Genomic DNA, 24,203 nt, shown 5'->3' with positions numbered 1-24,203 from the left:
TGATGTTAATAATGATTCTGTCCCTTTTAATTTATTGTATATTCTCGATCCTAGTAGGTTTGATTTTGATAAAATGGAGCAGCAACTCAGTTTGTGTGATGATATTATTTTTAGAAATCCTTCTTTGAAAGAACAAATTTCCTAGATACTGCTGCTACTGTAATTATGTACAAAACCAATCACTCATTATAGTTAGGATACATTATCTTCTAGACAGATGAGGCTAAATAAGCAACACATTAATAATTCATACTGCAGTTCATTATGCATGTGTATGCATGCTTTGTAGCTGAAATAAGCACCTCATCAACCTGATGCCAACCCTTAAACAATAGTTCTGTGTTATTGCAGCCACATTCAAGTTTACGCTTGTTAAACTGCTACTTGGATTATTTTATCAAGCATTCATTTATTTGTGGTCCCCTACTGCAGGGAACAGATTTTGGAAGCTCCTTTTTTAAGTTAATGACTTGAGCAATGGGTGTTATTAATTCTCAGAATATTATAAACATGATTAATTTTCAGGCAGAGATGCATTATATAAGGATTTCAACTACGTCAACTTAAATGAGTCACTGTCAAGGCAAATATTATTTTGGAGAAAATACTGTAAATTACACGCTTCAATGCGCAGCATCCCCACTCCAAACTGAGTCCAGCACTCAAAAGAACACTGCAGAAAAGCTTCGGTTTAGGAGAACATCTCTATCAAATTCTATGCAATGCAACATTTGTATTCTCCTGGCTTAAGCACTGATTGAGCTTGAACTCAAACGCTGTACTGACTTCCATCCATAGCATGGACCCACTGGTACCAGCTGAACAGTCACTGAGTCACTGAGCTTAGGCAAAGACTTATAGGGAAAAGATTGCATGCTCAGTCTTGAAGAAACCCACTGGAAATGTCACTGACTCTCTAATTCTGTAGTTTACAGCTGTGATATACAGGTTTGTGTGCAGTGTAGGGTGAGGATTTAAATATGCTTTAAATATGATATATGATATCATATCTGATTTAAATATACAAGAGAAACTTGTATTGTTTTCTCCAGCCTTCTCTAGGAAGCGGCCGCTGTGCAGTAGCAAGCAGTCAGCTGAGGCACTCCAGTCTTTCAGTCATCTACTACAGTGTTCTCCTCCAGATGTGTAAAGCTCACGGCATTGGATTTGACCTCCAGGTATAAACATGATATTCATTCTGCATAATTTTTGCATGTAACTTCTCATATTGTGAACCCATTTAGTACAAGGTGAAAGTATATGGTTGAGCATAATATCAAGTGTTCCACTGGAGCTAGCTCCATGTTCTGTGTTTAGACTGGAGTTATGTTCAAGAGGACCTGCTCATGAGCCCCCTCACAGCACCAGGTGATCACTGTTGCCAGCGCATCTAGAAAACAGAGTTCTGTTGCTGAGTGTATTCTTTGTAGATGAAGTTAATATATTGTATTCTCTACAATAATCAGAGCATTAATCGACTTCACTAAACAACACAATTTTAAGCTACCATTTCTTAAATATGACGATCTACTTACTGTCCAATATATTTGCTATAATTATCACTATTTTAGGAATAATTAAAGCAGGTTTGTCTTTCTATTTCACAGCAAAAACAGGGAACGGTGTTTATACTGTATGACGATCAGAAGCGATACAGATTGGGAATGATGTAAGTAAACACTGTCATTCACACAGACCCATAACCAGCTGGGAACACAACTGATCTGAAAAGAGGGGCATCGCAGTGTGTGCTGGCTTGGGTTGTGCAGGAAACAAACAAGCGTAGTGACTTCGGTACTTTCACACCTCTGGGAGTTGGTGTGGCTCAACAATTCAGCTGAAAGCTGTCTTTCATTGGATTAATTTTCCTCGAGGCTAAAACAGAATGAGTGCAGAGACAGGTATATAGCAAGCATGGGAGTTACGCAAGATATATGTGGGGAAACTGAAGATAAGATCCCTGGTAAACTGTCCTTTTAGGAGTCTGCGAGCTGATGGAGTGGCCTGTCCCCACCTGTGCGATTTCACGTTGATTATTAGCCGTGTGCCTTGGAAAACAGAGCCCTAAGTTAAAGGTGCTGCATCCTACCTACATTCTTTCTGACTCCTTTAGGATAATACCTCAGAAGTTGCTCCCCTTGGTCAGCAACACCACCACCTCCTGGATCACCAGCTGGGGTTGCCTGTTGTATTAATAAATTAGTAAGAACACTGTCACATATTTGTCGTATATTCTGATCCTAGATTGTCTTCCACTAGCTTTCCAGTGCAATTTCATTATCTTAATGTGGTATTTTCAAGGATATAATTGCTTGTTATAAAGTCGCTAACATACCTAAAGCATCTGTATGATCCATTTTGCTACACTAGAGATCTGATGTCAGCTCCAGTTAGCAAACCAGGGACACTGCCCTTAGAACAATATCCTATTCCATGACAGTGTGTACTGAGAGTCTGTATGTAGCACCGGGAAACCAAACCCTCAGAAGGTAATGCTGAGACTTCTAAGAAAGCTGCAGCAATCTAAGAAGTGCTGACACTGCTGAAATTGCTATTGGATGTCTTTCACAAATTGTAGGCAGAATTAACAGTTGTTCGAAACTAATCCAGGTGTTTCAAGTGTCCCGGTGTCTCACTCCTAACTCAATGACTGTCTTTTGCATGGAATAACTGAGTAAGTATAACCTTACTGCTTACTTCTGCCGTTGATTAATAAAAATTATTTATTACACAAATCCTTTCTGCTGACAAGTTAAAATGGAGCCTCATCCTTCATATCTCCCTGAAGATTGCCACCTTGTGAGATTGAAAATCCTCATTAAATTCCATCACCAGACAGGCACAAATGAGAGGGCGATTGTTTTTAAGCATGTGAAGGGAATCATTGGTAAACTCATTTGTTTGGATATCATTAACAGAACAATCGGAGAGGATCTCCAGGGGGTCCTCATGACCTTTGCTCGCAATCTCTTCATCATCCATCAAGAAATATCAGCACCTAATATGCAAGGCGAGACCAATTTTAAGGTGAGGTGTTAATTAACTAACGATCCCGGTTAATTTCTGCACAAGGGCTGAAAATACCTCATGCTGTACCATAAACAAGTGCTAAACCATCCCTTTCTTATTGCTCGCAGTATGTATTTTACAGTGTCTAGGTCAGTACAGTAAGTCTCCCAAGGAACCTGTTAGTTAAATTTAAGTTTGAAACTTTTTCTTTGAGAAGAGACATACTCCAGCTTGAAGTCATTTATAATGCAGCGCTCCTGATTTTCCCTTGCAAGAAGCAAAGGAGTTACCGGTGCTGCTTCACACAGTTCTGTCACGACTGTCTATTTTATCTTAAGGAAACATCATCATCAAGGTAGGGATTTTAAATTAGAAACAAGCTTCCCATTTTTAATAGCTCCTTAGATTATTAACACTGGTTTAAGCGGGCAGACTCAGAGCACTGTTTGTTACTTCACATCCCTCAACTTTGGTTCCATTCATTTTTGCCATCGGTTTTGTTCCCCCCTTTCTCTGCTCCTTCGGTCTGCCCGCAATGCCCACCCAGAGGATGCGCTCAGCTGCTGCCCATGGAGGCAGGACAAAGTGCTGAGGCCCCAGCAGCACCTCTGTTTGCCTTGAAGCTCCTCTGTGACAACCTGGCTGCCAAAAAGAGGCTTCCAGAGGCAGTTCTTTTACTAAGCTGTATGACCTCCAACCTCACAAAGCTTCTGAGATTTTGCCTGTAAGCATTCTGTAGAAAGGTGGAGGGGAGCACCCTGTTATGGATTCACACCTAAGTCACATCACATAATTTGTCAGCCTCTTCCCAGTGTTTCCTCTGACAGTATTTTCCCCTGATAAGCAGACTGTGAAATGAGAGTTTTAGAGAAGATATGATTAAATTTCATCCTGTTACAGAAAAACAAAATATATATGTTTTCAATCTGAGGGAGTCAAAAGCAACCGCTGACAAAAAATACCACAGGGAAATCTTCACAGTGAGTTAACAGTGATTTACATCTGTGAAACAAAGCTCCTGTTAGCTGATCAGAAATACCAAGTGCAAGGAATAACATTTTTATTCCTCAAAGTTTTGTACATACTTAATATTATTGCAGCAGACTGAGAGCAATAGTAAATTTACTTGCTGCATCCTCTCCTTCGTAACACTTCTTACCTTGTGGAAACAAGCACAACCAGCTGTGCGTTTTGGCTGCTAGATTTCATTACAATGTCCATTAAATAACTTGTATTCCTTGAATCTGTTACAGACGGCAATTCAGGATATTGAAGCAATTCTACGAGTTACAGCAGAAAACAAACTGAAATTGGAAGAGCATCCTTCAAAAGCAGCTGCTCTGAGAGAATAGTTAACAGAAGATGTTTTAGTGCCGTACTCTTTATGCTTCTGGAAATGCTTTCTCATCTGTAAGAACAGGTTGGGTTTTTCCCTCTGCACTGGCATGTGACTATTACCTGGGACAATAAGTACCCATGATTTTTAAATGCAGTAATTACAGAAATAGTCCTTATTTCACTAAATAAACTATTCGGAAACAGAGAATCATAGTAAATGTCCCTAGTATTCAAATGGTGAGTCCTGAAGTATTTGTTTTTAAAACCATATTAATAGAATCGTGGGCTCTAAAGGAGAGGAGACGATCTACTTTGACCTGCAGGCTGCATATATACTTATACTTTTACCAAGCCTACAACTTAAAAATGATCTTATTGTGTCTTTACGAGATAGCTTCAAAGATAAGCTCATGAAGACAGGCAGTCCGCTGCATCCCTGGCTAATTCCCCCATTGGTGAACTGTTCTTAGTCTTAAAGCCATTGCCTCACACGTAGCCTGACTTTGTTTGACTTCAGCTTCCAGGACTGGATCTCATTATGCTCCTGTCTGAGAAAATGAAGAACCGTTTGGCATAAAATGACACATTTCTGTGGAACAAACCTTTCTGTTCCTTGAATCTAAAATCCTAAGTGAGATTTGCTTTGCTAACATCCCTGCAGAAGCGGAGCACCCACAGCTCATGAAGCATTCCAGTAATTCTGCCTCTGGTGTTATCAAATGAAAACGCCATTCTCCACATTTTAACACTTCCCCGTGTGTACGTAGAGATGCCATCCTGTGTTTGTCACTAGATCAGATCACCAGATCGCTCCTGATTGAAAACAGTCCTGGGATCCCAAACTCCCTTTTGAACCTACTGTCCACTGAAATACAGGCTTCCAACATGGGAGTAAGTCCTGGGTTCTTCTACCTGCAAATAATGTACTTCATTGCCATCTTATCCAGAAGTCCAGCATCTCAGGTTCCTCTCTAGCACCTTTATTGTTACCATTCCTGTATTTTATTATCTACAAGCTTTTGTTGCAGTTCTTTCATGCTCAGTTTCAAATTATGAAAAATAATAGTAATAACGCTGGTGCAACAGTAGCTCCTGAGAACCACGTTTGTATTGTAATTCCCAGTATACTGTGACTTTGGCAGACCTCTTCATCAGATATATTCCGTATTTCAGACACTGCTGACTTTTTCATCAGAATTATTGTGTTGTTATATTGAGAGCAACTGCTACATTTGTACAATTACCTTTGTCCATCAGATCCCCATCGCAAAAGAAAACGCATTCTAAATTAGACTGCAGAATAGTGGTCAATTAAAATAAAATAAAAACTAAAAAAAAGGAAAGAAAGAAAAAAGTAGAAACCTGAGGTAGGAGGTATGGAAGAACACATCAGTATCAGCCTAGGAGTCAGTTAGCTTCTTAAGGGTTAAGGAAAATTAAGCTTTGATCCAAGCCAGAACAACATAAGGTCTGAGAGGCTCATTAGTTCACTGGCACTTAATAGACTGCAGTGTCCTAGGAGTAAATGAAACCTGCACTCCCTTATGTCTTTGTTCTCTTCTGACAAAAGACAACTGTACCTGTTTTTGCAGAGGACAAGTGATCTGAAAGTTCCCGTGGTGAGAGAGATTTCTCAGCATGTGCAAAGTGTGAAATGTATTTCCAGGAAAAAAAAGTTTTTAATTACTATTAACACTTCTGAGCGTTGAGCTGATGGATGGATTGAAAATGCTTCACAGTCTCTCACATTCATCTCCCATGCTGCTGGTGCCAAAAATGTATTTTTTCTTTTTAGTAATACAACAGCTACAAACTGAAATGATCATCTTCCAAAAGGAAGTCAGAACTACAGCTATGGTTCTCCTGTTCTGACTATGGAAATACTTATTTCCACGCCTTAAAGGAATGACAGAGTTCCTGAACCGTAACAGGAACTGTAGCAGTATTTAGAACATGATCTAGATTAGGAAGAAACAGCAAGGGGGAAATGTGGGAATCAGGAGATAAAAGATGACCCAGGCGTAGCTGCTCATCAGCAATTGCCAAAGAATTCTGCAGCTAATGACAGCAAAAGCCCAGGCTGGTTCCCCAGCTGCAAGGTGTGGAGGAATGCCTGTGGAAGAACAGCAGGGGCAGTGGGGCTGTGCATCAGCTGCAGAAGACAGACAATTAAAATAAAGGCATCGTGCTTTCATTGGGCGAGGGCTGCAAATGGAGGCATGCATTCAGCCGACAGTATTTCATGGACCTCAATGGCATTTTAAAATTGCATCTGTGTTAATCACGGCTGTGCAAGAACTGCAGCCTATGGACTCCCCACCCCTATGGACTCCCCAGCACTATGCAAAACACACCCAGCACCAACCTTACTATCTCACAGCCGTGTGAAGTCCCGTCACCTCCACGCAGAGGGCTGTTGTTCCTGTCCTGCAGGGCGTCCCTCTGACCTCAGTCACTGAGGCAGTGCATGTCATGGCCATCCTGCGTTCCTGTGGCTCTTGCTGCTGGCTTTGATGGTACATACAGCACGGCTGCTGTGGGCCACTTTGTAGTTTGCTTGGGGATATTCCTCTCTGTAGAAGCTCTGTGTCTCTGCACTGACTACACAAACATCTGGAGCTGGAGAGTGCACCTCAGCAGCAGAGCAATGCAACAGATGGGAGATCTTTCCTAACGTCCCGTTTCCTTTAAGAAAGCTGGTCTTTAAAAAGTGAGATTAGGAGAATTTGCCACCTAAAATCTCAGTTAAAGTAACAAACCCTTGGAAATGTAAGACGTAAAAATGGCACCACCTGAACTGCTGGACTGCACCAGAATCCAACATGGATAGAGACCTTAATTGTGAAGGTAAGTGTTAATGGAAGTCTGCTGAAAGCAAACCGGCTTCACCTCTAAGAGATGGGAATTTTGGTCCTGATTCTGGAGTATCGCTAAGCAGGAACCGTTCTGCTGTGCTCTGGGAAACGCAGGTGGTCCTTCAGCCCATGTGGGGCATGTTGGCTCAGCAAGGATACAGCTGGAGCTGAACAATCCTGCCTTCCTTCGTTCCTTAACAGCAAAACATCTTGAAGGAACGCCGTTAGAAACCCCCAGTGCCTGCAGGGCAGGATGCAGTGCGGGCTCACCGGGGTAACCCTGAGGTCCCTCTCACAATGTCACACAGCTCTGCCGTCCTCACTAATAAAGATCCCCCAGAGAGCTCTGTGCTCTATCAGTGATGGGAGGTGAGTGTGATGGTTAATAATCACCGGTCTCACAGACACGCATTGCGCTGCAGTAACTAAGCAGGCCGTGTTTTGGCTGTACCGGACGGCACTTCAACCCCCGGCTCCACACGCATCTCCTCACGCCGCAGCATCGCGCCGCCGCTCGCCGCCTTTTCCCGCCCAACGCCGAAGCGCCGCCGGCGCATGCGCGGGAAGCGCGCCGTCCTCGCGCACGCGCGCCGGCCGTGCCCGCCGGGGGGGGCGGAGCGGCCCGCGGGATGCAGGCGGCGCGGCGGCTGCACGAGGCGGCCGTGGGGCTGCTGCTGTGCGGGAAGGCCGCCTCGGCCCGCCCCGACGCCTCGGAGGTGCTGAGCCAACACCTGCGGCAGCGCGGCCTGCCCCACTGGACGTCGTACTGCGTTAAGTACAGCGCGGTGCGCAACGACCAGTTCGGCCTCTCGCACTTCAACTGGCCCGTGGACGGCGCCAACTACCACGTCCTGCGCACCGGCTGCTTCCCCTTCGTCAAGTACCACTGCTCTCGGGCCGCCCCGCAGGACCTGGCGCTGCAGAACGCCGCCTTCACCGCCCTCAAGGTGCTCAACGCCGGTGAGTGCGCGACGCCCGGCCCCGCGGCCCGCCCTCCCCCGGCGCTGCCGCTCCGTGACGGCCCCGAGCGGTGCCGGGCTGCCTGAGCTGCCGTGTGCTGCTCCCCGCGGGGCCGCCTGTCGCTCTGCCGTCCCGCGGTGTCGCTCATCTCGCCGCCCGGAAAGCCGCGCTGTCCCCGCGGTGAACGGCCGCCCCGTGAGCGGGCGGTGCGCTGGAGCGCGGCGCTTCGTTTCTGAGGAGGGACCCGCGCTGATGGCCGCGTGCCGTGGGCCGTGCGGGATGAGCCCGGCAGCGCCCGCGCTTGTAAATAAAGAAGCTGAATCGGTACCGCCAGGTCTTTGAAAACACACCGACAGCATTGCTTTAAAGTGAATGTCCTGAGGTGTGCGGGTACGTAGCAGAACTTTGTCTGCAGAGACAACGCTGCCTGCATTTCAATAGCCGGCTCCATCAGTTCTGCGTTCTTATATTCAGTTTAAAGAGAGATCCTCCTTCGCTTTGCCCGCCCTCAGTAATTCCCTGCTCCTGCTCTTCTACGCTCTCTACCAGGCTTAGTGACAAAACAGAACTACAGAGGTTGAGTATTTTCTTTTCCTCTAACAACTTTTCATCTGATTTTATCCCCCCCCTACAGTCAGACCTTTCTCTTTGCAGCTGCTGTGTGGGCCATTGAAATGATGGCTGAGCACGGCTGGAATGTCAGCCCGTCTCTATTGAGAATCTAGTTGAAGCATTTCAGTAACTCAGAGTACATTAAAGTCAGTGCTCTGTCGTACTGCATTGGAGGCCTAAATCCATCTCCATGTTTTAATCCCGTATTAGGTGAAATATTGTCTGCAGCAGGTGGTAATTCAGCAGTGTTAAAAATGATGGCACTGTTTGTAGTTGTGGCTGCTCATCTCATTTTTCCTCAAAGCAGCTTCTCATTGATCTGTGCATTCAGCGCCGGTTCTTCCTGCTTTCACCCCCCCTCGCACCCAGCAGGACCCAGCTGGTATCTGCTGCGTTTCTGTGGGTGTGTGGTTGGATTTTTCAGACTTGGTGCATGTCACATTTCACCGCTTCCATCCCATTTTCATCTGCTGTGTGCTGCTCTTCTGACGCTGCTTTCTGAGCCTTGTTCCTTTCGCACACAAGGTGTGCACACCTCTTGTAAGCATTTCAGTAAGGGCAGAATGTTATTAGGACAGCTTTACAGGAATGCTTTTCCTCTATTTCATATCTGAATTCTTTACTGTTAATCATCAGGCTTGATTTTCCTGGCTTGCTGTCTTCGTATGTAACGTGTTTTTGTCTTTTCATAGGCATCCCAACCTTACTGTATGGAATTGGCTCCTGGTTCTTTGTCAGTGTCACAGAGACTGTTCACACCAGTCACGGCCCGGTTACTATTTATTTTCTAAATAAAGAAGACGAAGGTGCAATGTACTGAAATGGTGCCCTCAAGTACTGTCGGTTGGTGGGTTTCCGTGTTACAGCTGCTGCAGGCGTCTGCTCTCGCTGCCTAAACAGAACTGAAGGCAGCTCTGTGTCTTTACATGGTGCGTTCTTTGACTTAACACTGTGTTCTCAAGAAGCTTCATGGAATTTTTTGGTCACAGGCTTGTTTTTGGAGAGGATAGTAAAGTTGAAAAAGTAGAAGCTTTGGGAGAAGAACTGGTATCTGTAAGGGAGTCAGAATTTACGTGAGTCAGTGACCGGAGCTGTTGAAGAAGCTTCTGATTATTTAAAAAGGTAATGATACCAATGTGAGCAAGGAAGCTGTGAGTCCATGAGACTTCTCAGGCTGCCTCTGAAAACACCGAGCTGCTTAAATCTCAACTGGGCAGATGGTTTGAAATGTCAGAGTGGTTGCAGTTGTGAGAGGGCTGGAATGAGCCCATGGCACTGGCTGCTAACACTGCCAGAAGCCCTTCTGGAAAAGGTACCCCGAGAAGGTTTTAAGGCTTTGGTACCACGTTTCTTTGAGTGCTGCTTAAATAAAGTATCTCAAATACGCTTTGTGGCTGGTCTGGTTTTTTGTTCGGTAGTATTTCAATTCCAGGTACGCACATTGTATTTCTCGTCTTGTGGTTGGTTTGTGGGCAAGTAACAGAACTAAAGTAATGTCACAATATGGTCCCCAGCACTGCCTTACAAACTGCTGATGGTTTTAATCAATGCAGAAGAATGATAAGAACGTGACCCTCAGTACTGTTGAAGGCAAATGATTTCTCCAGCTGTAGGTGAGAACAGGCAAAGGTAAAGGTGGGAAGACTTGAATTCAGCTGGAAACATGGGCCAAAAAAAAAACCTAAAAGCTTATATGGACTTATTAAAGGACTGGAAAATATGGAATTAATGGATTAAAAGTTTGAAGAGAAGCACCTGTACAGATGGTATTACTGGCTTTAATGCCGGTGGGTAATGCTGCCTATTCCAAATCCTGAGTCCGGTGATGGAAGTTACGATTTTGGCTTTCATAAGTAGGAAGATAAATACAAAGTGAGTAGGTGCTGCTTTTGGAGGGTAATCGCTATTCCTAAATAAATAATTGCCAAGCCATGGCTACACTATAATGTAGTTTAAACACTTTTTTACTTAATTCCAGATAATGGAACTGTTCCCCACTTAATGAAGCAGTACAGTTTTCTAAAAGCAACACTAAGTAATGCTTTAATCAGAGCAGCTCACACTGTTGTATTTAATCTTGGTGAATACTCTTGACACGAGTTAAATGGGTCTCGGTGATGAAGAAACAGTATTATAAGAAACCTCATTAATAATAAAAATGACTGTTAGTGCTGTTCTAGAACTGCTTTTTGCTGTATTGGAGAAAGTTAAATAACTGCAGCTCGTAAGTTTAGAGTCAAATACTGCTCATTCATTGCTGCGGATCTCGTCAATATCCTGCTGTAAAGGTTTAGTCTCAACACGAGGTTGATAAAATGGTTTTTAATTACCAGACTATAAATACAGCTCTTTATTGGAGTTGCACCTCCACTCACTGCAGCTTGTTTGATTTCTGATAATGTGCACTGCTGACTTTGCTTACCTGTTTTTCAATAACTGCAGGCAACGTGACTCCTTGTCCATACGGTGATGGGCGAGTCTCCTTGGAGAACGTCTTTGACAAACTACCCTATTGATTACTGCAATTCTGTGCTGCTTGCAGCATTAAATAGAGACTTGATTTCTTGTTCAATGATCTCACCGTGTAACAATTAAGCAAATGTAATATTTTCTTGTATTACATGAAAATCAATAGACCTCTTGCTCTTATGAAGCTGATCATGCTAAAGGATGAACTAGAAGATGTCTGAGGGCAGAGTGCAAACATAGCATCGTTCATTCGTTTTGCTGAGGCTTGCGTGTGACTTGCTGCAGTACCTGAAAGGGAAAACATGCTAGAAGGGATAACAGAAATTACTAAACCACAACAGAATAGCTGTCAAATATGAACGTATATCTGCTTCATTGTGTTCAACCAAAGGTGAAAGGATGGTCTGCCATGTGATCTCCTTTTGCTATGACTGGCTGCTTCTTAGTATCTTTTCTTGTTACTTATCTTGAGCTCTGGCCTGAATGCCAGGCAGAAACATGAATGGCCTGGACTGGTACCATCTTGTCTAAAGTCTCTGCTAGGCTCTGGGGAACACAGGAATGGCAAGCAAGGACAGAAGTGCTGGCATGCTGCGGTGGATGGCTCAGTGCTCAGCCGAGCCCTTTCTCTTTCATCTTTCTGACCCTCGTTGCCAGGAACTCCTGGTAGCTGTCAGCTCCTTTAGGGACAGTCCTGGATGAGAGGGACAAGGCCTCGCCTTGTGGAGAAGTCCGAGTGTCCTTGAAGAGGGCTTTAAAGATGAGCAGCTTGATTGTTCAGAGGCTGATTGATTTGTGCATGTAACACCCAACTGCTCTGTCTTGCCTCTGAGGCCCTTTGGGGTTGTCTTGGAACCACAAGGCTTCAAGAGGCCAACTTGTAGGGAGCCAGGCTTTGTGAATTCCTCCCATCCAGGCTAGTTTTCTTCTTGTTTAACAGGCTTCTTTTTCTGTGTATTATGCATATATTGTGTTTGCAACATACACTACAATGTTTTTTTGTGTAGATGATTGAACTACAAAGTGACCCTTATGACTTTATGTGAATTTGATCTGCTCCTTTTCCATTTGAAACAAAGTGTAGTTTATCTTGTAACTCTTGCCTTAATTATCTCTGCTGTACTCAAGGATGATGTTTAAATGAGTGAGAGATGACAGAAAAAGGCAGAGAGCTTTGTTTCACCGCACTTAACAACTACTTCAGATAAATGAAACCTTACTCTAAGCCCGGAGGATCAGGTAGCTGCTTCTTGTAGCAGTCCTTTGAAACAGTAATGACTACTGGGGGCACCTTAACCTAAACGAGCGCTTAGCATTACATCTTACCTAGGTCAGTGGTTTCAGGTATCCGAGTTAAACTGCGCTACTGTAAATTAATGGAAAATGTAACTGTGCTTTGCTGAAAGATCAATGTCCAATAAAGGCTGCACAATCAAATCTTGTTGCAATGATTGAGGTCCTTAATTGCCTTTCAAAGATAAGGTGGTAATCAACATAGGTTTAACTGATCTTTTTTACCAGTTCAATTACATGCTAATGACTACGGCCAACTCAGGATCTTTAACTACTTATACTTATTAAATCTTATGTTTGTAGTGAAAAATTACTTAAGCCACACAATCGATAAAGCCCGGGTCTTAATTACTATATTTCACTTTTATACCTTTTTGTATGTTTGACAAATGTTTCACTAGAGACTGCGTAGCACTAATGATAGTACCCCAAGAAATACTGTTTTCTGATATTGGGGAATAAGATGTGTTTTCATGTTTTTTTTAACAATGTTTTGTGACTACTAATGCAAACCTGGCTCTAGGCAGTTCATTGTGCTTAAATATCTTTCGCTATGTATAATGGCATTCCTTTTCTCACAGGATGTGCTTGATAATCTTCCAGTGGATGCGTTTTCAGCTTGAAGTTCCTAGCTGTTTTCCACTCTGAATTAATGCTGAACTTAGATGCATCCACATCAGGGTGATGTTCCCAGTTGTTGTCAGCTCTCTGACGTTGTTTCAAGTAGAAGTGGTGTTCCCTTCCTCTGAATTGCCCGTCTTTTCCTACAGCTCTTTTTCCAGTCTTTGAGGAGCCTGAAGCCACCTGGAGCTGTCATCCAGCTGAGCAGAACGTGCATCCACCCATAGCTTGCTTTGTGGCTGAAATGCTGCAGTTCTGAGCACATAGCAGCATCAGGTGGAATCCTTTGGGTTTGTTGCTTTGTTTTTGTATGCTTGTCCTCGCTCTGAAGTTGGTAGGTTCTAAGAAGCTGCTTGCCTTAGCCTGGTACTGTTGAGTTTTAAGTGTTCTCAAACCTGCTGAAGTTTCTTCCACCGCTAATGCTTTCTTCCCACACTCAATAGAGAAGTGCTGCTGCGTTTTGCCACAGTCCTCGTAGTTGGTGGCAACTTAAAATTGAGGAAATAGGATTTATTGGAATCATTCCATAGTCAAAAAACAACAACAAAAAGTGGAATGGACTAAGTAGTGACCTTAGAGAACGGAACTCCAACATAGAGATCGTTACTGTCACAATCTCTTTGCAAACCATAACTGTAGACACCCTTGATATTATTGAATGAAACTTGCTTATTTCTTTATAGTTGAATGCCCTTTAGGCTTCTGATTTACACCAGCTTTGCCAGAAACAAAGGAGATTCTGCTTCATGTATTATTTACTTTGGCCATTCAAATTAAATTGGCTTTTGCTGTAACTCCTTAATCATGTTCACTGTGGAAGAGTAAGTTGCCTTAATTTTTTTTCCTGAGAAATACACAGTTAGAGAGGTGGATGTCAGGTACGCGCTGCTGGGATATGCCTTCAGCTTTAATGTGCCAAAGCAAAAGTGGCAAAAGCAAAGATGGAGGAAGGGGGGTTTAAAGTAGAAACTGTCACTCATATATTCCAGGTTTATTTAAAAGATTTTTTTTTTCTATTTCTAGAAAAGAATAATAATGCTGCGCTTGCAATTAAGTCTTTTAAATAAAGCATGTGTGCAGCAGGACACCAAAATATGCATTAATGATTAGGAAAGTCAGTGTAAATTATTGACCTTTGTGAATTAGTAAGTGAATAAACGCAGCTGCAATAAAGAAGGCTCGTATATTTATTACTCAAAATATTTATGACTCCTAGATGACTGTAGTTTAACCTTAATTATTTATGCTAATACATCATAATATTCTACTAAAGGCACTGCAATATGTTTTGAGGAAGAAATGAAGTCCACATAATGGGCGCATTCTGCCGCACTGTAAGAGGTGGTGGTTTTTGTCTGAGTCCCACTCAGAACCCATCCACATTATTAGCAGTTTCATGGGGCAGTTTTATAGGAAACCCAAACATAAATCAATTCAGCGTTTAAAAAATGGAGTCAAAGCCACTGAGCTTCGAAGCGATGCAGTACTTTGTATTATGCCTCAGTTACTTTGGAAGTGTCATGGTTGCTACTTGCTTGGTAAGGTAGATTGTGTGCGGCTTAGACTTTAATAGCACGGTTTATAAGCCTTGTACTAGTCAGTTATAAAACCAATGTCTTACTTTCAATGATGTTAATAATGCTAATAGAATTCTAAGTGTAAAAGATGGTTCAGAGCAGTCCTTCAGACAAAAAGTCTGATCAGGGAAACTTTCAATTTTGAAATGCCAGTTTCAGAATAGACAGCTTCTAAAGAACACTGGAAAATGGTAAGCAAAATTAGAAATATATATTACAGAGTCAGATCTGCTTCTCAAAGGAAGAAATGCCGTTACGTCTGATGGTTCTATGCTTAGTGATTCATGGGCCTGGTTGTAGATATGCTTTGTGATGTATGAATTATTTAGCAAGAAAAATCACAATAATTTTGTTGTTACTCAAGAATTTATAGGTTGACGGAAACAATTATGCAGCCCCTGAAGCTGGTTTGGTGGGTACAGCAATACCCTTAATGATACACAGCCACTTTGACTCCCTCCAACTGGTCTGTGCTGTAATTTTTCAGTAATTGTGCATCATATGTGGCCCTTACAGAGTATTAATTTTATTTTGCATAAAGCATGTCTGTGTTCTTTATTTTAGAGTATGTTTATAATTTCAAGCAAGGGCTCTAAACACCAGCTTCATAGCTTTGGGTTTCTTTTTCAACTCAAGAGGAATTTACAATGAGAGTTTTCAGAGATCTCTGTGAGGCCAGATTCTGCTCCCGCTGAGTTGAAAGTAAGGTGAATTCATGTACACAGTTTTGGTTTGCAAGCAGCTGTTTGCCTCTTAGCTGCGCTGCTTTGTGTCTGCAGTGTGCAGTGGGCTTCTGCCTGTTTAAGCCCTTGCAAAATGAACATAAAGGGCATTGAGAGAGCCTGGAAGGAAAGCAGCTGCTTTTGTGCAACTTTGGAGAGCAGGCTTTAAGGGATGCCCGTTTATACTTGTAGCTATCAGGCTGGTACACTTGGGTGATTCTCTCCTGGGAGATGCATTTTTAGAGAAGAAAGACGTGTTTGGAAAGGCTGGACACTTGACCTACTTTTTTCATAAGCCTAAGGGAATTGCGCTTGCTGCATGCGCTAGCAGTCTGAAGATGTGTGAAGGAGAGAGTGAATTTCACTGTGGTATGTTTACTGACATAGAAAGTTATGTATTAATCCTGTAAGAATTTAAGAAACAATATAAAAAAGTACTAAGCCATTGACCAGGTGCCGGTTTTCTTTAAGAGATGAAGGGCTGATGCTGTCTTATGTTTAATAGCTATGTCGAAGCTGGTGCAGGAAATCTTAGCAGCATGAAGGTTAGAATTCCCCCGATGCTCTGTGGGAGCTCTAATGAGCACACAGGACTTCCTGGCTCTGCCTCATGCTCCGCTTCCTTCCTGAGCCTCGTTTCCTTCTCCCCAGTGGTCACACATAGGAATTATTTGGGGATTCTAATCCCTGTTCTAATGTTCTTCAGCTCCTCATACAGCCTCATACATACTGTACATTGCAACTGGCAGAATCCACCTGCTTTCATCATCGCTGGAGATCTGCAGTGGGGGCATTGTAAGGGTCAGTGCAAAGCCAGCATGCAGTGTGTAGGCAAGGAAATGCAGCGTAGGGAGGACTGGGTGAGCTCTGAGCACTGTGTTATGTCTGCATTGGCCTGATTCACTCCAGAGATTCAGCTCATCCATCCCTAAACCAACAGCAAGGAAAACAGGGAGAAAAAACCTGCTAGAACAGCAATATGCAAGAGTTGGGCCAGCAGTCAGATCGTTCTTACCCTCCTCTTTTTTCTATGGAGTTTTGGTATTGGGACTTGAAACTTCATTATGTTGTGCCTGTGGTAGGGAAAAGATGGAAAATGAGTGTGTTAGATAACTTCCTTCACAGTGGGAATCAGGAAGGGAAACAAGTAATAACTTAGTGCCCTACTTCTTGAGGACCTCGCAAGTTACTGTGATAACCACGTTGCAGGGAATCAGTGGGTACAGCATTATTGCCATACCACTCACTGATGCTTCTCTGAGATCCCGCAGCATGGCAATGTTAGCGATTTTAGTATTCTTCTGTGTCAGCATTTTGCTTTTCCTTGAAAACAGAGATGCATTTTCTTCATGTCACCATCTCCACATCTCTGCTGTCCTTTCCACCGGCAACGGGAAGCAGCAGAGAGCAGCAGCAGACTGCTCTGAGATGGTTGCTCCTGCGCCTGTAGCACACCGCCAGCCTGGGAGCTGTGGCACTGACGGAGGATTCTTCCCCTGCACAGATAAACATGGAATTTACTGAAGTCCTGGGCTGCGTGATCCTCCTGTAATTAAAGACCTGATATATTGCTCCTTTGCAGGTTTTGAATGTTATGTCATTGTGTGCAGACAGTAACATCCAATACATAATTACAAATAGGAAACCCATGCGTATGTCTCACTGACAGCGTGACATCTGGATTTAGTGGGGAAACCAGACTGCTTTGTTATTTTATTATTATTATTTTCCTGGGGCTTTCTGGAATCCTTGAACTTTTTGCGAAATGAATGTGATTGAAATGAATGTGATTGAAATGAATGTGATTGAAGGGCACAGAGGGAGCACAGGTGAAAGGCCCTTCTGAACAGAGGGAAGTCTGAATGGGCAGCCCGGATTCCTCAGGTGTTTGGGAGCTGGGCTCTATTAGTTTCCAGTGTCAGAACTAAATTAGAGTTACTGAGCAGAGAGAATGCAGCTGGGTGAATGTCCATTGAAGGGTTATGGTGTTTGGGTGTTTGTTTTTCCCTAAAGCTCAGCATAGATTTCTAATGTGAGGAAGGTGTTTCAGAAGTTAAACAGGCAGTACATTTTTTACCCCTCGAAGTTGGTAACGTGAGCCAAACGCTTCAGTTTGTCACAAGATAATGTGCGATATGATGATAAAATGCACAGGGTAAGGCTCTGCTCACACTGAAGCAGGTTTGGGGCTGTCGTGCATTTAAACTGTGAGGGCAAAGGCCCTGGGAGGCTCTATGGGAGATCCACCACATGGGGTGGCTCCGTCACTATGAGCGCCTGGCGGTACCACGCGTTTTCCACGCTTTTTTTATATTTAGCGCAGATCCGCTAATCTGAAATGCCGTGACAACAACGCTTTTCGTCCTCAAACTGCACAGTATAGGGACAAAAACGCTCAGACAGGAGACACCGCCCCCAACATGGCGCCGCCCCTAACATGGCGCCTCCCCCAACATGGCGCCGCCTTCCTTCCTTCCTCCTCATTTTTTTCCCGTTTTCCTCCTCCCCGCTCGTCCGTTTTGGTTCCGGGGCAGCGGGGCGGCCGCGAGTCCTTCCTGCGGGCGGGGAGGGGCGGAGGCGGTGCAGCCCCGGCCCCGCAGGGCAACCCCCGGCCCGCGGCCCCGCAGCATGTGAGCCCGGCGGGGCGGGGATGCTCTGGCTGCTCTGCGGCCCCTCCCGCGCCATGGAGACCCACCAGGTGCTGGTGATCCGCATCAAGATCCCCGACGGCGGGGCCGTGGACTGGACCGTGCATTCGGCGCCCCAGCTGCTCTTCAGGGACGTGCTGGTGAGTGGGTGCCGCCGAGGGTGGGCTGCCGGCCGCCTTCTGCCCACCGAAACGGGGAAATACTCACCAAGTCGAGCTGGGTTTGGTGCTGGCACTGCTCGCTGCAATATGGGCTGGTTGAATCCTCAACCCTGAGCTGCTCTGAGGCTCTGCGAAAGCTCTTCCTGTTCTCGAGTTGCTGAAGCCCGTGAGCCCCCTGCCCCTACCGCTGTGGTGGGCACGGCTCAGTGGAACTGTTATCTTTTTTAGTCTGAATTGTGTCACTTTGGCAACAAAGCAGCCGGAGGTTTGTGGGCCTTATGCTGGAGCTGCTCATCAAGTGGGATGACAGCAAGTGCTGTTGGAGCTAAAGCAGCAGGAGCCAGAGCTCCTAATTGGGGATGTGGTTGCTGCGTGTGGTGGGGATGGGTTGGCTTTGGTGATCTGGGAGGTCCTTTCCAACCCCAGCCATTCTGTGATTTACTGGGGAATTTGTGAGCCTAGAGAGGTGTTCAGGTGTTACAGCTGTGATTTGGTGGCTGGGCAAGTGACCTGAAGGTGCCCAGCAGTGTCCTCAGCACCTGAAGTGTAATTGGGCACTGCAACTGATGGACGTACAGACCTGGTGCGGCCTCTGGAGCCATCCACGCCGTCAGCACTCTGCAACCACATGGAGGTGATGCTTCCTGAGGGCGGTGGTGTGGAAAATGAGCAGGTCAGGGTGGGTGTGTCAGCAGCTCTTCAGCTCGGTGCATCCCTGCTCAGGGCTGACTCCTTTCACTGCTGATTTATTTAGTTACGCAGGGGTCTGTCACTGAATGTGCATGGCAAATCAATGCTGAGGGACTGTGCCATACCGGGGGTTATGCAGGGTGTTCTTCCTCCTGCTGAGGGCAGTTCCTGTGGTCAGCAAGCTTCAGTTACACAAATCCACATTCTGAAGCCAAAATCTGCAGGTGCACGTGATGAATGCACTGCTGGTTTTGTTCTGCAGCACTGCTGAAGTTGTGTGAGCAGGTGGCTTCTGATGCTTCCCCTTTCCACATGTGATTTTGATGCTCATCTTAGGTATTTGCTTGCATCCAGATAGCAGATCTGTTGGATATCTTGAAAACCTGTTTCTCCCCTTCTGAGCAAGCTGAGCTTCCCACTTTGCAGCCAGTGAGTTGTTCCTGGTTTGAAATGTGCCAAGGAAAGAGGACAGATTCATTGGTGTTGTTGATTCTCAGTGGTCAGAGCTGGACACAGTGGGGAGCTGTGACATCCTGCTGGCAGGAGGGGATGTGTGGTGCTGCTGTGTCCCAGTGGGTCAGCAGATGATGATGCGTTGCAATCTCGGATGTTGATGAGGGCTAAAGTGGGACAAACCTTTTGTTGTCCTCCTACCTTTGTCAAGATTTCCCCTCACAGACTATCACTGAGGGCTTATGGAGGGCCAACTGAGGATAGTGCAGAGAATAGAGATGTTCCCTGTTAAATTATGGAGTAGCAACACTCTGGTCAGGCCCCACTGCTCCCTGTGTCTCCCATGTCTGGTAGTAAAGCATGCAGCCTGTATGCACACCTATTAGCTGTAGGTGGGTGCTGCTCCCTGGCCTGGCTGCAGCAGGGCTGTGCCTTGCGGTGCCACTGCTGCTGTATTCAGGTTGGGCATTTGCTTGATTACTTCCCTGAAGTGGGTGCTAAGAACTTGTTCTTCATGATGTCACTTTAAATATGTTCGGCGTGTATCAGCTTTGCAGACCTGTGAGTTACCAGTAAACAGATTTATTTTAAAGGCACCACTAAATGAATTACAATGAGCTGATTTTTCTCATCAGACTGTCTGGGTTCATTTGCCTGAGCCGTCAGCAGAGCATTTAAGTGCTTGGTGTTAATTCAGGATAACTTCATGGTGTCACAGTGAGACGAGATGAGCTCTAACTGATCAGAGAACGGAGTCCATGGTCTCAGTGTTTGTGCTGTTCCTAAAGGCCGTGCTTTCGCACTTGCTGCTCCCCAAGATAAGCAGTTCTGCTGGAGGGCGGATTTGACGGAATTCCTTTTGGCTGCCCTTTCCCTGATATTTCTGCTCATTGTTGGAGGCTTTTCATTTTGTAGGGTGGAACAGAAGCTGTCACATGTGATCCTATTGGAGCAATTGCTTGCGAGCCACGGTGTTTTATTCCTTGCTATCTCTGTTGTGATCGTAGAAAACCATTGCAATTGCTGTGTGGTTGGTGGTGGGGTCTTTTCCACTGTTGGTGTAAGGCTGTGAGCAGCTCTGGAGCGATACGCTGTCGTTACTCGTTTTAAAGAAGTCTCTGAATAAAGGAAGGGACATTATAAAAGAATTTACCGTCACTGTCGCAGTGCCATCGCAGCTGAGGGAGTTGCAGAGCTCTCCTGGCAGACCTTGGGGGCCTGTCCCCCCCCGTGCCATATTTACACACCTCTCAATCTGCAACCATCCCCAGCCGGCTGCTTTTCTCATACCCAATTTTACCTCCCTGTAATGCAACTCTCCGTGTGCTCCCCCACTGATGTTTTACAAGTGGCTTAAGCCTAATGCAATTAAAGAGTGTTTGCCGAGGAATTTTCAGTGTTTAACTAAACAGATTTAGAAATAATTAGTTAACATCACAGTCTTCTCTAATTTCTTGTTAGGGACGAAGGGATGCAGCTCATCCGGCTTTTGGCCGAGTACCTATAGAGCTGTCCATCCATTTAGCCAGAAGGATTTGGGTTAATGTGGCAGCATTTGGGGTTTTGCTGTGGTCTGCTGGATTTCCAGTCTCTGTGGCTGGAATCACTGGGTAAGCTGTACTGCACAGCTTTTGTCTTTTTGCATCAAATTAATAGCTTAAATGACAGCTCGTTCATTTTAGCATCTGAAACGGGGAGGCAGGAGAAAGTTTTGAGAAATATTGTTTGCTTCAGTTAGCTCTGTGGAAATCTTTGTTGCTTCTCATTATATTAATTGTGTCTCTTTAACATTGCACGGAATGTTTAATTTCCTGCATTCAGATGAAGGATATGGAGAAAACAGAAGTGACAGGACAGTGATTGCTAAGGCTTTGACACGGGGAGTGCTTAGCACCCCGAGAAGCTCACAGTGCACGTACCGCAATAAATATTGCTGTGCATTAATTTCTAATCACTTTGTGACGCTGTCAGCAGAGAGGCTGCCTGACATGAGAAATCAGGCAGCAGGAAGGAGAAAACCATGCTGTGCATTTCTGCCATGCCCCGACATGACATATTGCAGCCGCGCCGAGCTGACAACGGCACATGCACTGGGAGGCCGGGATGACTTCAGTCCCAGCAGAATGTTTCACTGTATTCTGAGTGAGTGCTGGGGGTGAAGACTTCAGGGAAGGAAAAAAGAGAGGGGGGGGAGAGCAGTTTGCAATATGCAACTTCAGCTGTAGAGAAAGGGTTTGTGTTTGGTCCAAAGCAGGACTGTGGATGCCGCCCCATGTTTCTGAGCTATGGTATGGGGGATTGAGGTGTGCAGTGAGGTCACCCTGCAGGGCCAGAGCGTGTGGAGAGCTCTCCTTGCAGCACTCAGGGCAGTGCAGGAGGACTGAGATAGAAAAACTGCTTTCTCACTTTAAAAGCTATTCATAAAGCTCTGTTTTTATGACATCCATGAGTTAGATGTACGTTTTTTCCATAACCCACGGGTAAAAATTGATCCGTTGAACTGCAGCAGCGGATGACAACTGGTTTGTTTGCAATTATGATTGAGTTATTTAAAAAGAAAAAGGTGTTCCTGGAGGTAACGTGGAGCGGAGGGGGGAGAGAGCAGTGATTTGCACTGATTTGTGGTGTGCACTGATCAGTCGGTGGTTTTGGGGCGGTGGTGAGGCACAGGGCTCCAGGTCTCCTGCCTGCAGCTGGGGAGCAGTTAGGATGATTTACTCTGAGTCGTCTCAGGCGTTTCCCCTTTGCTATGTAGCTAATTCTTCTTTCCATTTTAGGATGTCATCGGTCAAGTTCTGCCAGATGCAACGACAACAGCATTTGAGTGTAAGTATGACTTGTATAAACGGGCTTCTTGGTTGCATTGTAGGGTTGTCATTTTTTAAATAAATAATGTTTATGTTCATTATATGTTACAGTTAAATATTTATGCAGTAATGCAAATTTAATGACGATACTTGACTAAGTAATATTTTATTATTTAATCACAACTTGAGTGAGCATATTTCCACAATACAGCTTTAATTACCAGCATGACCTTCCCATGCTCTTATTCCTCACTGCAATTATATTGCTTGAATTAAATGAAAAGTATAAAGTACCTGTGGGTCTGAGTTGCAAATTTCATCATCTCGTGGAAGAAATCAAAGGAGTGGTAGTTTTTACAGAAATATGGCACAACATAGAATTTTATTATCCAATATGGCAGCACGGCTGTATTTGTACTAAACATTTCTGCTAGTAAGGGGGAATTGTTTCACTTTTTCCTTCTGCTGGGTGCAGGCTCTATATGCCATCTCCCTGTTACCTCCCTCGTGTGCGAGAGTAGGAGGTGTGGATGCATAGAATAGAATCAGTAAGGTTGAAGAAGTCCTGTAAGATCATCAGGTCCAACCATCAACCCGTTGCCACAGTGCCTGCTAATGGTGTCTCTGCTACTGAGCTTCGGCTCCTGAAGGAGGTACGAGAGCTGCAGGATGTGCCAGCTGGTCAGACCTGGGAGAGGGGAGAACTTCTGAAGGGCCCCTTGGGTCTGGTTGAGCAGAACAGCTTGTGTGTGGGCTCAGAGCAAGCTGAAGGTTGGGGTTGTCCCTGCTGGCACTTATACCTGGTGTATGGAGCTGTGTTGTGCTTTTGTTGAGCTAGAAGAGCTCTCAGTGGCTGTGTTAGTGTGAATTTAGTCCAATGCTGACATACTCAATCAGCACCATTTCAGCTCTGCTCTCAGCACTCTTCCTATTTTTGACTGGATCCCCTGGAGGATGGTCCTGTCTGAAGAGTAATAAGGTGCCAAGGGGAGACAGGTAGCGATGCTGAAGGTGAAGGCAGACAGGACAGCATAGGGCCTGGCATTCTTGTTACCATTTCTCCCTTTTTCAGGGCCTTAAGGTGAACTCCGAGCGTGGATAATCAAAGGAAATTGTTCTGTGAGCCTTCAAGTACTACTTAGTGCTCTCCGTTGTTGTCTTCACCTTTGTGTTTTGCTCTCCTAAAATACCAGAGACCTAAGAATGGAAACTGTCCATGTCTCCAGCCCTTGCCTTTTTCAATTTTCTTAATATGATTTGTTATTGTATTATTTTGCTGAACATCCCTCCCCCATCGCCCATTAGCTCTCTTTGAACTTCATGCACCAGTAGCAGCCAGTGCCATCAGGGCAGTAGCCCATATTAATGGTACCATGTGTAGAACTTTCCTGGAAATACTTATTTCATCGTGTCTTCCAACATCTGCTTCTGTGCTTTCAGTTCATGTCTCTAGTCTGTCATTTACATCTGCACAAAACCATTCCCCCTGCCATTTAACTGGCATCTAAAATATGTTATGTATATTGATGCCTGATTTTTCTGGTTACTTTATCCATATCGGATGCCTGGATTTTTCCAGCTTAAGCTTCATTCTCACCTGCTTCATTGCTTCCTCAGATGTGGATAATTGCCATCCCGTGTAGCCTCCTCAGCTGTTTGTTTGGTTATTGTTATCTACAGTGCATCGCCCATTGCGGCTCGTACCTGGGGCTGTGCTTCTCCTGCTATTGGACCTTTATGTGGATTTCAGCACCGTATCACACATTGCTACAAATAAAATCGCTAACAACATATGGCCTGTTATGATCCTTTTATCCAAACTCTGCCATTTTGTGCATTTGTGACACGCTGCAGATTTTGTGAAGATTGCTTCATAATATTTGTTTACCATCTGCTGCACGCTATTCGGTATCTTGCTAGGATTTCTTCCTCCATTTTAAGTGACATTAGCAAAATCCAGCCAGTACGTGGGATTTTTTGGTTCTACT

At 44.8% G+C, this 24,203-nt stretch overlaps 3 protein-coding genes across 3 annotated transcripts in view; all 3 read left to right on the top strand.

Moving 5' to 3' along the window:
* IQCH (IQ motif containing H) overlaps positions 1-4,545 on the top strand; it is a 56,037-nt gene extending 51,492 nt beyond the window's left edge. The window contains exons 19-22 of the mRNA XM_072345703.1: positions 1,053-1,178; positions 1,608-1,669; positions 2,919-3,027; positions 4,263-4,545. Coding sequence (XP_072201804.1) covers positions 1,053-1,178; positions 1,608-1,669; positions 2,919-3,027; positions 4,263-4,361 — 396 coding nt within the window. The 3' untranslated portion in view covers positions 4,362-4,545. The remainder of the gene's footprint in view (positions 1-1,052; positions 1,179-1,607; positions 1,670-2,918; positions 3,028-4,262) is intronic.
* Positions 4,546-7,811: 3,266 nt separating this feature from the next.
* C10H15orf61 (chromosome 10 C15orf61 homolog) lies at positions 7,812-10,163 on the top strand. The gene is made up of 2 exons (XM_072345420.1): positions 7,812-8,162; positions 9,467-10,163. The coding sequence occupies exons 1-2, from the start codon at positions 7,832-7,834 to the stop codon at positions 9,592-9,594; spliced, it is 459 nt and encodes a 152-aa protein (XP_072201521.1). The 5' UTR covers positions 7,812-7,831; the 3' UTR covers positions 9,595-10,163.
* A 7,879-nt stretch (positions 10,164-18,042) lies between these two features.
* The window catches only part of MAP2K5 (mitogen-activated protein kinase kinase 5), a 108,687-nt gene continuing 102,526 nt past the window's right edge, over positions 18,043-24,203 (top strand). The window contains exons 1-2 of the mRNA XM_072345419.1: positions 18,043-18,244; positions 22,186-22,234. Of these exons, the coding sequence (XP_072201520.1) occupies positions 18,107-18,244; positions 22,186-22,234 (187 nt within the window). The 5' untranslated portion in view covers positions 18,043-18,106. The remainder of the gene's footprint in view (positions 18,245-22,185; positions 22,235-24,203) is intronic.

This window comes from Excalfactoria chinensis, chromosome 10 (assembly GCF_039878825.1).
Source record: "Excalfactoria chinensis isolate bCotChi1 chromosome 10, bCotChi1.hap2, whole genome shotgun sequence".
NCBI classification, from domain to species: Eukaryota; Metazoa; Chordata; class Aves; order Galliformes; family Phasianidae; genus Excalfactoria; species Excalfactoria chinensis.
This window is presented reverse-complemented; position numbering and strand designations above follow the sequence as displayed.

Excerpts from the sequence above, each read along its gene's own strand:
- C10H15orf61 (XM_072345420.1), top strand. The coding sequence starts at position 7,832 with ATGCAGGCGGCGCGGCGGCTGCACGAGGCGGCCGTGGGGCTGCTGCTG. Across the intron at positions 8,163-9,466 it reads CCTCAAGGTGCTCAACGCCG|GCATCCCAACCTTACTGTAT; the intron begins GTGAGTGCGCGA and ends GTCTTTTCATAG.